The following is a 16,907-nucleotide window of genomic DNA, read 5'->3' on the forward strand; positions in this document are numbered from 1 at the left end:
GGAAATATTGTCAAGATACATTATGTACATGCGTAAAAATGGAACCATAAAGCTTGCTACATTGGTTTGATAAAGGGGACAAGTAAGAGGGAGGGGTGATGCTGGAGGGACAAGTCTGATCAAGGTACATTGAATACATTTATGGGCATGCCAAAATGAAACACCCTCATATGTGAATGACAAAAAGGAGGGGGCGTCTTACTGAAAATGTAGGAGACAGAGCAAAAGTTTCCAGATGCCACAATAGCGATTTCTGATATTTCCTTCACAAAGTTGCTCTCATAATTCTACTTTTTCCTCTAAGCCCCCTCTCTGCTTTGGTTTGCTGCCTTTCTGAAAATTTCAGTTTTGCCATTGGAAAGCCAGCTTGGAATTGATTTCATGAACTTTGACCAGTAAAATACAAACGTAGTCATCAGCCCAATCATGGCTCCTTTTTCTTCCTTTAATGAACTCATTGGCAGTAGAGTTGGAAAGGAAAGTGAAGTTCCATCTTTTAAGTTCAGATGTATAGTTTAGTTTATATATAACGCATCCCCCTGTAGCAGAGATTTTACTGCTTGAACAATGAGGTTTACACATATTATCACTTCAATTACTCTTCTTTTGTCCTTGATTTCTTGACCTACTTTTGGAACAATTTGGAGTGTGGCATAGGAAGGATTTTTATTGTTATTCACTTGAATTAGGGCAATTTTAGGTGTCAGCAGAATTATTTCATCTGTAGGAGTTGGGGATTACCTTCCAACTTGTTACAAATAGCTATGTGATCGTGCCTGAAGTCTCCATGTTTTTTCTTCTATAAAGTGCGAGAACTCTTTAGAGTTAAATCAAACTCAATCATTTCGAGTCTTGGCTGCATGTTGGACTAGCTAGGAAGTGTCACAAGGATTGGTAACTGATTAGTTTCTGTGGGATAATCCCCACCTTTCTAAAATTCTTGAAAAGCTCCTCAAGTGATTTTAACATGTAACTTAAGAGCTATAGCAATAAGTTAGTATGTATGGAAATGCTCTATTATACCACAATGCTGCGTTATACTACAATACCTGCGTAGTGGTGAGGTCAGTGTGTCCCAGCCGGAATAATGGGTTGACTTAGTAAAGGATTATATGAAGGGAAGGTAACTTGCATCTACATTTCTTTTTTATTAAAGTAAAATAAAGCCTATAAGGGATCATGGAATGGATGTTCAATATATAGAATGACCGGCATGTCTCATTTTCTCTGAAACTTTCCTGGTTTTCGCTCTGGAAATTCAATGACTTGGGACACTACTCTGCCCTGAGTGAATGTGGGTGGCTGATGACTCTAAAATGTATGTCTTGTTACAAGCTTAGTTCAAAAAGCAGGATTTCATGACTTTCTACTTGTTTCAGTGCTGAACTATTCAATTGGGCCATAAAGAATGCATCCCTCTGAACTGAACTGAATTTATGTATCGCTGTCTTCTTTTTCTTTGACTCAAAAAACCCTTCATTTCCACTTCCCTTCCCTTTTATCTTCTTATTTTATTCAGGGTAATTTCTCAGTGGAAGTGCTCTCTGCTCCATCTTCACCTCTTGAACTTCCAAGGTTGGCTAGGTTTGGGTGAATAATATTGGATGAAAAAAAATTAAGGCCGGTAACATTATTTGATCAGAAAACAGGGTTTTCCTCTTTGAATGTATAAGATTTTGTGAACATCTAGAATTCATGTGATGAGCATGTTTTGGGTCAAATGTATCACAGGTCAAAAGTAACTTGATAGAAGTTCGTGTATCCTAACCAGAACAATTTGTCTTAGTAAATTTGTCCTAATAAGTAAATTGTGCAATTGATTCAGGAAAAATTAGGGGCACTCTGCTGCCGGATTCTTTAGAAGTATCATGCCAAAGAGTTCTGCACTTGAGGAGCAGAGTAGTGGTGGTAGAGTGTGTATATCTCTGTGTGTGTGTACACACAGTATTTGTGTGTGTACATGTGATTGTGTACGTTTACATGTTCTAAGTGTTGCATGTGTGTGTTGATGAGTGTTCGTGTGTGTGTTGTGTTAGTGAGAGGTGAAGATGGATTTATTTTTCTTCTCTCCTACCTTCTCGTTGTTGGAATGAACTCCCCCTGCTGGCCTGGAAGTCCAGATGATGTGTTTTGCAGGTACCAAGGAGAGTACAGAGGGTGGAGATCCTTTGGATGATTGGCAGACAACATCTAGGAAGATAACTACATTAATTTCAACTTTTTAATTTGGGGAGACAATTGATTCAATATAAAACAATTAGGGAAAAGACTTTCCTAATTGATTAGTTAAGGACCTTCCATATGAAACAATTGGGAAAAAAAACATCTTAGTGTTTATAAATTGAAAGCATATAAATGTGCCCTCCTTGGCTCCTATTACTGCTCAGGAAACAGAATGAAGAGGTCCCCACCCTCTTCATGTGACTGCCTGGTAAATGTCACACACTCAATAAATGGTGGTTGTCATTACTGTTGGACAAGGCTACAAGACTGGCAATTAGCTGTTGGCAGCTGTTGGGGCAACAAAGCTGAGTCATTCAGGAAACTTGGGCATTGGCCATGGAAATCACTGTGTCTGCAACATGCAAATGACTGAGTTAAAGGGACAGTTGATTGGAAAAACCATGTGCCGAGAGCTTGAGTCTTTTCCCATCCTATGCCACACCTCATTGTCAAGCTTGGTGAACAATATATATGTTTTCCTGCACATTTTTTGTCTCTTTCATTATTCTCAATTCATTCAACCGATGCTTTCTGAGCCCTTGCTATATAGAAAGCATTGTGACAGGAATAAGGAAAATGAAAATGCAAGAGATAATTACTATCACTATGGGCTTTATCATGAAATAGAAAAGTGTGTGTGTGTTTGTATGTGTATGTGTGTGTGTGTGTGTGTGTGTGTGTGTGTGTGTGAATTTAGGCTCTTATGCCCTAGGTACTGGAGATAAAATTGAAACAATAGTTTTCCTCTCTTTGATAATTTGTTGGTGCATTACTAACTAAAAAAGAGTTCTGAGTATATGTGGATATTAAAGAGTTCATAAATGGCAGAAATATATCTTTGTTATTTTATTGCTTAAAATTTTAAAAGAAGTTAAAAAAAAGTAAGGGAATGCCTAATGATGGTGATGATAATAATAATAATCGCTTGGCCAAATTTGGGACATTCTGAGTGCAAAACCATCAGCAATAGTAATTTATCAACAGAATAATGTGTTAACGACAATAAAATATGTAGTAATCTATTGATTCATCATATCACTATGTAGGTAGTTCAATTGGTAGATGACAGAGAAAGTAGGGCTTTTTCATCTTGGAATCCTCAATGCTATCTGATAACTTTAGGGGGATTGTCATCATTTTGAAATCATCATAATAAAGACCATTTCAGGCAATCATCTCAATGCTTAATCTAGACAGAAATTATTACAACAAGCCATAGACTTGTATGGTCTTAATGTGCTTTCTTTTGATTGTTAATAAGTGGCTAAAGAAAAAAATAACCATCCAGTGGTTGTGAAATCTTTATCCTTTAATTTTTACTTCATTGATGATTGATAATGCTGATTTCAGCAGAGTCTATAAGAAACTCTTATGTTAGATTGTTCCCCATGTCAGCCAATGGAAATGAACCTCTTTCCAGATATTTTATTTGTGTGAGAACATCATTTTGGCTGAACTATGGAGAACAAATTGCAGATCCCAGACTGGCAACTTTATGCCATGTAACTGTATGTATCTGTTCTACTGATGACTAAACATAGAATTCCAAACCATTTCTTCTGCTTACCCTTTGCCCATTTTTTCTCCCACTTACTCTGGGATCTCTTAATTAACTCAGGGTGGAATTATAACAATAATGAGTAATAAATAATAATGAATAATAATCACTTCTGTTTATTGAATGAACACTTATTAGAGGTGAATCTTACAGAAACATTGTATCAACTGTTTAACATCTTGTTTCCCCAATATGATTTTTAAATTATCCCAACAATCACAATGTATTATTGCTACTTTATACATGGTGACACCGCCCAGCTTCGTTTTGTGGTATAACAAAATTTTATTCTTTTTCCTCCTATATTTGGAAATTCTTCGGCTTCTTTGAAAATAAAAGCACTCAGTAACAAATAAGAAAATAAGTATATAAGGCTAATAATTCATAGCAAAGAAAGAGTTAAAACACTGAGGTAACAAAAGTCTTTCATTTTTCTCTTTTGATAATCTTTGGTTCTGCATTGACTCCATTGGATTTAAAGGTAACTTGACATCTCAATCTTAAAAGGTATCTACTTTTATATCTTATTTGTTTTGTTTTTAGGAGAAGGAAAGGTTTATTAGAACAGTGTTTACTGGGGAATGAGAGGCAGCTGGCAGGCAGCTAGCACTTTGACCTTCTTAAATGAAGGAAACATTGTCTTTAGTGGTATTTGATAAAGGCATCCAGGGACAGTAACATACTACTAATTCAATATGGCTTTTTGTGTCCATTTTTTTCAGTTACATCTTTAGGCAAGGGATAAGAACTTACAAATGAAGCCATTCTCCACGCAGAAATGAGATTATGCCAGGAGGAGCTACTATCCCACACTCTGAGACTCAGAAATATACATGGGGGTATGAAATGCTTCCCCCCCCCCCCGCCACCATATTGAATGCCTGGTCCCCAATGCAGAAGTGTTGAGAAATAGAGTCTTGAAAATGGATTGGAATATGAGGGCTCTAAATTTATCAGTGGATCAATTTATTAATGAATTCACAGCTAAATGGACTATGAGAAGGTTGCATCCTGTTAAATCAAGTAGGTCACCGTGGGGAAGTCATTGAAGGGTTTATCTTATTCTTGGTTCTCTCTCTCTCTCCACATACACACACACACACACACACACACACACACACACACACACACACACACACACACACGGATTCCAGCCCCTCTTCAGGAACCAGGGGACTCCCTTGTTTCAGAGAAATACTGACTCAGACATGGATCCTTTCAAGTTTCATTGTGGCCTGGGCTGGTGAGAATTCAGTTTGATTTAACCACACCACATCCATGACTTCACCAACTGCTTTGTAATGACACCAAGACTGTCAAGCACCCTCAATGTGTGCAGCAGTATCTGAGCCTGGGAAATATCTTTTCCTGGACTCCATTCAGAGATGAAGATGTCATGGCAGGTCATGACACCTGTGGCAAGGGAGAAGGAAGTAAGCTTTCTTAGACGGATGTGCAAGTCACATCTGGTTTCAGTTAGAGGCAATGCCAATTGCCGAATTTCACTTTGTTTCTAATTGTTACGTGCCAACATTTAAAATTGAAGTAATGGAGGAGAGGGGTAAGAAAGAGAGTGAGAGAAATAGAAAAACAGAAAACTGAGGGAAGAGTGTAGATAAATGTATTGCTTCATGAGCTACAGAGGAATGAATTGTTTATCTGTTGATATTTGCAAAATGTCTCCATGGAAGACGTCACTGGAAGGCTGTCTTACCTTCTCAAGATTTCAAAATTGATATGTGTAAAACCTTTCATGGTCAGTAGGTGGAGCTTCATGACCTACAGACATCTCTTTTGGCTTTTTGAATCCACTTTTTATCCATTCTTTCTCTTTTTAAAAATTAAAAAAAACTCAATTTTTGTTTTTGAATTAGCACTCATTTGTAATAAGAGGCAGTTTTCTTATGACAGCCCCATTCATGTATGCAGAGCCCTTTGAACAACTATGTCTTCTTGCTGTTTTCTTAAACAAGATTTGGTGGGTTTCATAATGCTATGTTCACACACACACACGGGCAAAGGATACAAACACATATCCTTTGGTCCATTTGGTTCACACACACATGCATACACACACTTATAATGGAGCAAAGGACACAAACACATACACACATATCCTTTGGTTCATACACACACGCATACACACACACACACACACATCTATACCTATATATGTTCTTTGGTCTGCATCAGTAGTCAGAATTCCCCTCTCACCCATCTGCCTTCCTCACTGAACCCTTCCCAGATCATCTCTCTGTTCCTTTCAGGCCTCACTACCATTACTATTGCTACCATCATCACTTCAGGTCTAAAAATGAGCAAGAAAATGCACTCCTCGACATCATCTCCAGTTCTACCTATTTTCTGAAAACGAAAAGAACACAACCTCCCTTTTCTTGATGGCTGAGCAGTATTCCAGTATTCCACGGGGAAGCTCAGCTGATTCTGCAGTTTGGTGGTTGTGCACAGAGCTGCTGCAATGAGCATAGATATATCATTCTTGTCTTTTTACTCCCCTTCAGATATATGCTCAGGAAGTATGGCAGGGGCCTAAGGCAGTTTTGTGAAGAACATCCACATTGCTTTCCTTAGTGTTTGTACCAGTTTATATTTCCACCAGAGAGGTCCTTCTTCTTTGTATCTTTGCCAATATCTATTCTTATAGAGCAATATATTTTATTATAAAATAATATCAAATTCTATCTACCAAAGCATACAAAGATCTTAAATGTTTGCTTAATTAAATATGCTGCCTGAGGGTAGGGTGTAGTTGGGGTGAATGGGGAGCATGATGAACTCGGTGACATTGATCAAGATGCATTGTACTTATCAACTGACATGTTGAATGCTTAACCTTTTGTACATCTCAATTAAGTGTCTTTCCAACTTGGAAACAAGCCTACACTTGGTGATAAGTTTTAAGATCTAGATTGTGGAAGGAATGAAATCCAAAGTCAGATGAAGAAAAAGATTATTGGGGTTATATTCTTGTTTTCTTGATGACTGCCATGCTAATTGGAGTAAGATGCATATTGTTAGTAAAGCTTTGATTTATATTTCCATGTTGGCTAACAATGAAATTCTCTTCCTTTATTAATTCATCATTTGTATTTCTTCTTCTGAGAACTGTTGAGTTTATTTGCCCACTAAAAAATGCATCATTTGTTGTTTTGCTGTAACAAGTGGAACTCTCTATAGATTTTTATTTATTTATTTATTTATTTTTGCCAGTCCTGGGCCTTGGACTCAGGGCCTGAGCACTGTCCCTGGCTTCTTTTTGCTCAAGGCTAGCACTCTGCCACCTGAGCCACAGTGCCTCTTCTGGCCATTTTCTGTATATATGGTGCTGGGGAATTGAACCCAGGGCCTCATCTATACAAGGCGAGCACTCTTGCCGCGAGGCCATATTCCCAGCCCTCTCTATAGATTTTGTATCTTAATCTTCTATTCATTAAATAATTGGCAAGGATTTTATCCCTTTCTTTGGATTGCTGCTCGATTCTGACAGCTGTTTCTTTTGATGTGCAGAAATAATTTAATGCCTTCCTTTTTGTCAATTCTTGCTCTTATGTCCTGGGAAATAGAAGTCTTATTCATAAAATAATAACTTTGCCTCCTTTACAAAGGGAAAGCAGGCATTTTCTTGTTCTACTATAGCAGTTCCAAGGTTTCAAGTCTTAAACTAAGTTCTCTGATCTATTTGGAATTTTTGATTGCACAGAGTGAGAAGTGTCAATCTTTTACATGTACAGACCACTTATATCAGCATCATTTGTTGAAATTTCTATTTTCTTGTCTACTGTATGATATTGGCTCTTTTGTGAAAGATCAAGTAGATATAGTTAGGTAGCTTCAGGGTTAGATTTCTATTCTGCTCCATTTATTTCATGTATTTTTGGCAAAATCATGTTTTTATTTTTGTCACTATGGCTCTGTAATATAATTAAAGCCTAGTGTTAAGACACCTCTTACATTTCTCTTTGTATTCAAGATTTCTTCTGCCAATTAGTGCAGATTTTTCTACATCTGCACGGATTGGGTTTGATGGGCATTGCATTCAATCTGTAGATGGCTTGTAGAAACAACTTGATGATGGTGTATGATATTATTAGTGTGTTGCTGACTTCAAATGTTAGATCAAACCAAAAAGCTTCTGCTCAACTCCTCCAGGAATTTTCTTGGTGACTGCCTACCTGCCGACTACTAGTGACCTGCACCCTTGATTAGCCATTACAAGATTAGCCCAACTGAGGTTGCAAGCAAGCCTGAAATCCCATGTTCTCTTGACTTCTTGGCTCTTCCTTATCCTGATTTCCCAACTCCTTTTACCAGTTCTCTTGGGGCATTCATTTAATAAATACTTGGCACATAGAATTTAGCCTTTGGGTGTGATTTTAAGAATTAGGCCCAAGACAGCATATGCAGCTGGCAGTAGGGAAGAAAGATTACCATTCAGATTTGTAAGTACTTTCCCATATATTTCTGTATTTAAATGACTATAATGAAATCTATAAAACCTCTTTCTTCATTTATAACAGTGCTATAGTTAGAAAAATAAAGGTAATTTGTTCAAACACATTTTGTAAATTAGTTCTTGCCAATTATACACATTCTCGTGTGTTTACTTTTTATAGAAAAATCTTTATTTTCAGTTTGTTCTTAAAATTCCATTTTTTAAGTGTGGACTATTTGGTTTACATTTTTTTTAACTTATTATAAATGGTATTTCATTGTCTTCCAGATTCTATAATTGCTCATGAGAAGTCAGCTGTCAATACAAAAATCAATACCTTTTAAATGATTAATCTTTTCTCCTTTAAAATTTCTTTACTTCTGTTAACCCTCTACAGTTTCACTATTATACATATCAGAGTATGTACATTTTTAAAAATCTGAGCTATCTATTTTACCATATCCATTAACATAAATATAAACATTTGTTTAACACATATAAATGTGTATATACACATATATTTCTTTCATCACTTAAAATTATTTAGTGATCCAAGAGCCAAATGAGAAATTGCTAAAATGAGAAATTAAACCTTACATTTTTAAATTAGAATTATCTTTCTATGACAATTATCATTACATTAGCCATGATATATAAGTGCTATTATCAATTTGAAGATGATGAGGGCACTGAGGCCAAGAGGCTTAAACTGACTTACAATTACACAGTTATATGAGTAGAAGACTAGGATTCCCAACTCAAGATTGGGTGATTTTGAAGTTGGTGTTCTTTGTCACTACAATACACAAAGACAGACTTTATTAATTCTCTAATTGGTCTTGAGGGTTGTTTATAAGTGTTTTCCCATAGTAATTATTAAGCTTGGTAACCTCTAAGGGTATCTGATAGAAGAACTCAGATTCTGGGATTTTGAAATAGAATTAGTGCTCAGATATCCATTTGGAGTTCAATGATCTGAACCTAGAGTTGTTCATTTTGGACAAATGCATCAGTTTGTATGATGAGTTTCTGTCCCACAGATACAAACAAGCTTCCTATCAATAGTAAAACTACCAAACTAAAGCTATGCTGGAGAAGCACTTAGAGAAAGTTCAGTCTCTTTTAGGTTCTTCTTTTGAATGTTTGTCAATGACGTAGGTGTACTTTTATTTGCTGCTAGTGTCACTTGCATTTTACTTTTTTATCTTCAAATTCAGTATTTTCTTTCTTCCTTACTGTGAATGTCCATCAGCCTGGGTAGAAAATGTTTGAAAATTCATTTTAATTAATCAGAAAAAGCCTGGCTGGAGACATGCTTCCAATGAGGAAAGAAGCTGAGCAAACACAAGATCCTGAATTTAAGCCCTAGTCCTGGAAAAATAAAGTCACTAGTGTTATAATTTAATTTTAAGTCAATCAGTGAATTTGCAATTGTGCAGATATTTATACTTAGCATGGCTCAGATATTATGATCAGAAAAGTGCTACCTCTGCATATTCATAATTGGAAACATGTAAAAGTAGCTATTGTGTATATGCATATGTGTGGATTGTGAGCATGTGACTATGAATAATGCAAGTGTTTCTTTAATCTCTATGTTTGGGGCTGTCAATATTTTCAATTTAGGTTTAATTCCTCTTAAAGTTTTTCTGCCTTAATGTGATGTCACAAACACCATGGTATCATAATCGGTTTGTGATATCACAAATGCTATAACATCATAATAGGTTTGTGATGTCACAACAGCACAGTGATGTCATAAGATCGATGTGATGTTGCAACAGTTATGGTGTCACATGGTTTTCTGATATCACAATGTGAGTCATGTCTGCAACTTTGTGATGCCACAAACAGAATATGAGGTCATAATGCTTCTCTGTTTTCAAAATATCCATGTGATGTCACACAAGTGATGAGGTTATAATAGGTTTGTGATGTCAGAATGGGTTAGTCATGTCACAATGCCATGTCTGAGCTCAGTTGTCCTTAGTTCACAGAAGGACTGTGATGTCACTGTTAATGTGATGTCATAAACTATGATTTTTTTTTTTTTTGGCCAGTCCTGGGCCTTGGACTCAGGGCCTGAGCACTGTCCCTGGCTTCTTCCCGCTCAAGGCTAGCACTCCGCCACTTGAGCCACAGCGCCGCTTCCGGCCATTTTCTGTATATGTGGTGCTGGGGAATCGAACCTAGGGCCTCGTGTATCCGAGGCAGGCACTCTTGCCACTAGGCTATATCCCCAGCCCATAAACTATGATTTTAATAGGTATGCTATAAAAATGAGATAATGATGTTGTAATAGCAATATGAAATCACATAAATTATAAATTCTTAATAGCTTTGTGATGTCACATTGGGTTAGTTATGCTACAACTGCAACCGATGTCCAAAATAGTCATGAGCTCACAATGGGTTTGTGATGTCACAATGGTCTAAGTGGTCATGAATTTCCAATCTGGATGCGAGTTCACAAAGTATATGTGTAACATGTTACAAAGGTTATGAGGTCATAATAAGTTTGTAATATCACAATGGATTAGTGTTGTCACAATGGCAATGTGATACCACAATGTTCATGATGTCACAATGGTTTTCTGGTATCACAATGCATATCATATTCGAAACATGAGATCACAAATGAAATATGAGGCTACAAAGGGTCTATGATATCACAATTAAAGTGTGCTATTAGAATGATGTGATGTCATAATGACTTGTGATGTCACAGTGGATTAGTGATGCCACAATGGCACTGTGCTATGATGAAGTAAAATGGGTTTATGGTGCCACAATGACACCTCAGATCTTAATTGTCGTCAGGCCACAATGAGAATATTTTCACTAAAGGACTATGATGTCACTATGTCTATGATGTTATTTTGTCATGATAGGTGGTCATAATATGATAAAGTGACAGTGATTTCACAGTGGCAATGTGATGTCACAATGGTTATATCATCACTATTGCTTTCTGATATCACAATGCATGTCAGGTCTGAAAGTTAGTGAGGTCACAAACAGGTTATAAAGTCATAGAGTGCCTATATTGCCACAGTGGCATCATGATGTCACAAAAGTTATCAGGCCATAAAAGTTTGTGATGCCATAATGAGCCAGTGATGTTACAAAGCTAACATGATATCACTATGTGTTTGTAATGCCAGAGTGGGTTTGTGATGGCACAATGACATGTAGATATCAATTGCCATGAGGTATCAATCAAGGTATGATGTTACAATGATATTGTGATGTCTTTTTATGGTCAAGGTGATGTGCAGAAGGGTTACAGTTACTTTTCTTGTCCAACTTGTTACTCCCTCTATCATTTACATTTCTTGTCCAACTTGTTATTCCTTCCCTCATTTTTCTTATTGTGATATCTTAGTAGCTGTATGGTATCACAAATGTAATGAAGTCAGAACAGGTTTGTGATGTCACAATGGGTTTGTGGTGTCGAGTCCAAAATGGTGTCACAAGGGTAGGTCAGATCTCAATTGTCATTAGTGCATAGTGAGAATATGTTCACACAAGGACTGTGCTCTCACTATGTCTATGGGCTTTCACAAACGTTGTAAGGTCATAAAAAGTTCATGATGTTATAATGGCACAGTGATATAATGTCAGTGAGATGTCACAATGATCATGATGTCACATTGGTTTTCCTATATCACAATGCATGTTAATCTGAAACTTTATGAAGACATGAACAGGATATGAGGTCACAAGGCTTCCCAGATGTCAAAGTGGCCATTTGCTTTCATAGAAACTATGAGGTTATGGTATGTTTGTGATGTCACAGCAGCAATATGATGTCATAATGGTGATGAGTTCATAATGGATTTTTGATGTCATAATACATGTCAGATCAAAGTTGTCATGAGGTCACAGTGAGCATATATGTTCACAGCAGGACTGTGATGGCACTGTGTCCATATGATATCACAGGTCATAATAGGTTTGTGATGTCACAATGGGAGAGTGATGTCATAATGGCAACTTGGTGCCTAAATGGTCATGATGTCACAGTGGTTTTCTGGTATCACAATGCATGTCACATCTGAAACTTCATGAGGTCACAAACAGGATAAGAGGTCACAAAGGATCTCTGATGTCACAAAGGCAATGTAATGTCCCAATACTTTCATCAGTTGTATTTTTTAAAAATCTGTCATGGGGCTTGAACTCTGGGCCTGGGTTCTCCAGCTCAAGGCTAGTGCTCTACCACTTGAGCCACAGTGCTGCTTCCAGTTTTCTGGTGGTTACTTGGAGATAAGAATCTCATAGACTTTCCTGCCTAGGCAGATCTCAGGGTTCTGAGTAGCTAAGATTACAGGTGCCTGGCATAATACTGAAATATTTAATACTTCCTTCACCATGAAATCAGTTTGACTTTATAACTAGTGACAGAATAGGATAATAACTCAAATCATAAAAAATGGAAGTCAGCTTAAAGTCATAGATTGCCTAGTCATTGACTACTTTATCCCTGGGGAGGGTGATAGTGAAGAGCTTTGCTTGCATATATGCTTACTTCCTCCCACCTTATAGCTTGATAGTAACTGATCTTAACACATCTGGACACTTCCACTTTGTTATTTTTTTTTACAATCTCTTCCTAATATATCTTTTTCATATTTTTTCCAAAGGAGTTTTTTTTTTTAAGATTTTCTTTCCACAAAGTGTGTCTTATATCCCTAAAAGCAATTTTTTCAGGACTACAAAATTTCTCTTTAGACTTAACCTCTGTAGTCAAAAGTATTGCTTTTGTTTCCAAAGACAACATTAGGAAAATGGCCACTGAACTAGATGGTGGACTTTTATCTTAAATAAAAATATTCATTTTGTCATTTAGCTGACTGACCATAAGATTTCAGGCATGAGGGGCTGGGAATATGGCCTAGTGGCAAGAGTGCTTGCCTCCTATACATGAAGCCCTGGGTTCAATTCCCCAGTGCCACATATACAGAAAACGGCCAGGAGTGGCGCTGTGGCTCAAGTGGCAGAGTGCTAGTCTTGAGCAAAAAGAAGTCAGGGACAGTGCTCAGGCCCTAGTCTAAGGTGCAGGACTGGCAAAAAAAAAGATTTCAGGCATGAGTTAACCTTAAAAAGTATTCTGTTCTGGTCCTTCTTGCACTATTTGAGTGCCATCTACATATCCTTACCCATTAGTTCCTTAGCCTTGGACTACTCTAAATATCAGACCAATAGATTTTGGTTTTTACAGTATTATTTTAGTAGATGAAATAAGACTCCATTGGCTTTGGAAACAGGAATCCTTTTGTCCTATGGACTCTGGATGGATAGAAAGTTTGTATTATAACTTGCCAAATAAATTCTAGAGGATATAAAATAGGCTGAATTGAATTTTCACTTTATAACTGCCACTCTTTTCTTTTACCATTTCATATATTACATAGTCATCCCATGGAGTAATGTTCTTTGTTTCTTTTTCTCCCTTAGTGAAATCCAAATTTCCTCTCTTTGATTTCTGTATCTGGCTTTATTAGGGGCTCGGTCCTTGTCAAGCCAAGGGAATTAATAATAAATCCAAGGGAAGAATTTAGTATCTTTGATAACTTGTGAGAACAGCTTCACAAGTTGTACTATATGGATGATTCATTAATAACTTTCAAATGCTTTTGTTGCTCTGGAAACAGTGCTGTGATTAAACTCACAGACAATTGGTAGGCCTCTCTGCAGTAAAGGACATGGCAAAATATGAGTTAATCATAAAGCAGTATCAGTGGCATGCAGGAACCCAAACCCATGGCTCAGCATGTATCTGGAAATCTTCAGTGTTTAAATACTTGTTGAGTTCATTCTACTCCGTACTATTCATGTTCATAGAGAGAAAGGCTGTGTTCTTTATGCACATATTAGAACTTGACTGTCAGCACAGTTTTTCTACATTTACCCATCCCTCCTAATACCATGTAGTGCTTATATTTATTGTTCTGTGAAAGGAAAAAAGCCCCTAATTATTAGTTGAGCATGCACTTTGTTACTCAATTAAGATTCACTTAAGAATTGGAGTTATTAACAGACAATAAGAATTGTTAACAGACAACAAGTGTAAACTAGAACAACATAAGCAAAACATGACAATAGTCACTCTTCTTAAACATCATTAGTTACAGTTCTGGTGGTAGACCTTGTATCTGCTAGTCAAATGACGTCAGGTCTTTGACTTATTGTTAATATGGGAATTTGACAATCTGTGCTTTGTGGCAGGTTTTGAGTACATTACGGACCTGCTCTATCTACATCTCATGGCACTCTTGGGAATTTTATGGAGTAAATGGATGAAAGTTATCTTTGAAACATTACAAAGTATTTGGACCACAATGTGCCATATGTACATTGTGTCTAAAGACTTAATAGGAAGCTCTCTGCCATTGAAATTCATGGAAAGACTCTGAGATGAAGACAGAGATTTTATGACAGGAAGGTCTTGAGTTCAAAATTAAAGAAAGTAGGATCGGGTACAGAGCAGTTAACTGTGACACAGTTGCCACTGTGGCGTCAGCCAGTCCCATCAGATGTTTGGCACTTTTGGTGGCCCCTCAGCTTGGCCTGGACTGACATAGAAAGCCTAGACCCATGCATTAACCAGACATCAGAATCCATGAGAATCTTCCTGTCGAAGGTGGTGACTGTATCCTACAGTTCAGATCCACAAGTCGATGCCTCTAAGTGCCCTGGCCTTGACAGAGATGAGTCCAAGATTAGGATGGGGCTGAAAAGTGAAGGATGAGATAAAGGATGGGCTGGCCATGAGCCAATGGAGTCTCAGAAGCCAAGACAAGGCCAATGTATTACTCTTGGCCTTCTTGCAAGTGAATTTGAGATTAAAAACTCAACTGACTGGACAGGTAACCCCTTATACGCCTATAGATTTGGAAACTGCTTGCTCTTTCATTGCTTCTCGATCACTATGAGGCCTCCATGCCATAGATTTCACATAACACAGAAAATCAAGAGCCTAGCACAAATGTAGGAAACTGTAATTTAGGCTTGTCTATCTTCATGTAACTTCAGTAGGAAACAAGATTTTCAGTTTTCCTTGAAAAATAACATTTTCTGGGCAAACATGCAGGGCAAAAATAACATTTTCTGGGCAAACATGCAGGGCAGTATTGGTTGGAAGTGAGAAGCAGCTGCTGCTTGATGCAGACACTTACATGTCTGGTTGTTACTGTCACCCCATTCCCCTGATATCTTATGATTCATTATATAGTTAATCCTTAAAAGGCAGAGGTTAGGGTGTCAACCCCTGTGTAGTCCAATTCCTTTGTGTAAGTTCTGGATCTCTTCACACTTAACTAGTAATGATTTACTGTTCACATGATGATTTACCAATGACATAAACAGTGGATGAACATACATATTGTATATATTATATAGTGAAACATTCACAAAGATCATGAAATCTTTGTGATCTTTGTCTCCTCCAGGAAATTGCATACTTCCCAGAAAGATGAATTGTTCATGAAAAGATGGTCGTAGGGTGGCGTTTAAGTCAATACTGGCAAGACTGGACCTCACTGCAATAGCCTACAGGATGTGGCTAGGAAATTACACTAGTATAGCATGTGCTGGTCATTTTAATGCTTGTGTGTCTTAATACTGCATCTTTGTATTTATTTTTCTCTAGGCTAGATGACACCATGTGTCATCAGTGTATGCATAAGTTTTAATGTGTTAAGTTTTTTTTAAAATTAAATTTTTGTTTTTATTGAAAAGGTAAATGGGGGGAGGTATTACAGTTATGTAAGTCAAGTATTGATTACATTTGTTTTTAGACAATGTTACCCCATCTTTCATTTTCTCCCACTTACACCTCCTTTCTCTCCTGCCCCGCAAGTTGTAAAGTTGATATCCAACCTATTGTTAAGTGAGTATCATTGTTGTATTATTTTGTCCTTTGACCCACTGTTTCTGTGATTCCCTTTCCCTTCCCCTGGTCGAAGCATCTTATAAAAAAGACACAAGGTACAGAAAATTAAGAGGGATGAAAGACAAAAAAGACTAAAATAAATAAACAATAAATAAACTATGTATAGTACATAATAAGGATGACTTGTTTTCATATCTTGGAGTTCATGTTGGTACACTTCATTATATACTACGGTCCTATGTATTAAGCAATTGGATTGTTGAGATCCCCTGTTAAGAATGTCATAGACATATTCTAGTTCTTACATATGAGTGAAACTATGCAATCTACTTTTCTTCATGTTTGGCTTACTTCATTTAATGTAATTTTTTTCCAGGTCTTTCCATTTCCTTATGAATGGGGCAGTGTCACTCAGATAGAGGCATAGACCTCCATTGGTATATATGCCACATCTTATTGATCCATTCATCTACTGAGGGGATGCAGTAAACATGGTTGTGCTGGGAGCTTTAGTGTGGCCTTGTTTGTGGACATTTGGGTAAATGCCCAGAAGTGGGATTGCTGGATCACAGGGGAGCTCTATGTTTAGTCTTTTGAGGAAGCTCTACACTGCTTTCCACAGTGGTTGTACCAGTTTGCACATTCCTACCAACAGTGTAGAGGCTCCCCACTTTGGCTGTCTGCCCCCACCCCCAGCATCAGTTGTTGTTAGATTTCTTGATAATGGCCATTCTAATTGGTTGTTTTAAGTTTTTGTAATAGATTCATATGTATTT

At 37.2% G+C, this 16,907-nt stretch overlaps 1 protein-coding gene across 2 annotated transcripts in view; it reads right to left on the reverse strand.

Annotated features, from left to right (window-relative positions):
- Positions 1-13,559: 13,559 nt before the first annotated feature.
- The window catches only part of LOC125360495 (solute carrier family 22 member 22-like), a 33,169-nt gene continuing 29,821 nt past the window's right edge, over positions 13,560-16,907 (reverse strand). For both annotated transcript variants that reach the window (XM_048358461.1, XM_048358460.1), the window contains exon 11: positions 13,560-13,928. In XM_048358461.1, the coding sequence (XP_048214418.1) occupies positions 13,838-13,928 (91 nt within the window). In that variant the 3' untranslated portion in view covers positions 13,560-13,837. The remainder of the gene's footprint in view (positions 13,929-16,907) is intronic.

The sequence above is a fragment of the Perognathus longimembris genome, chromosome 12 (assembly GCF_023159225.1).
Source record: "Perognathus longimembris pacificus isolate PPM17 chromosome 12, ASM2315922v1, whole genome shotgun sequence".
NCBI lineage: Eukaryota > Metazoa > Chordata > Mammalia > Rodentia > Heteromyidae > Perognathus > Perognathus longimembris.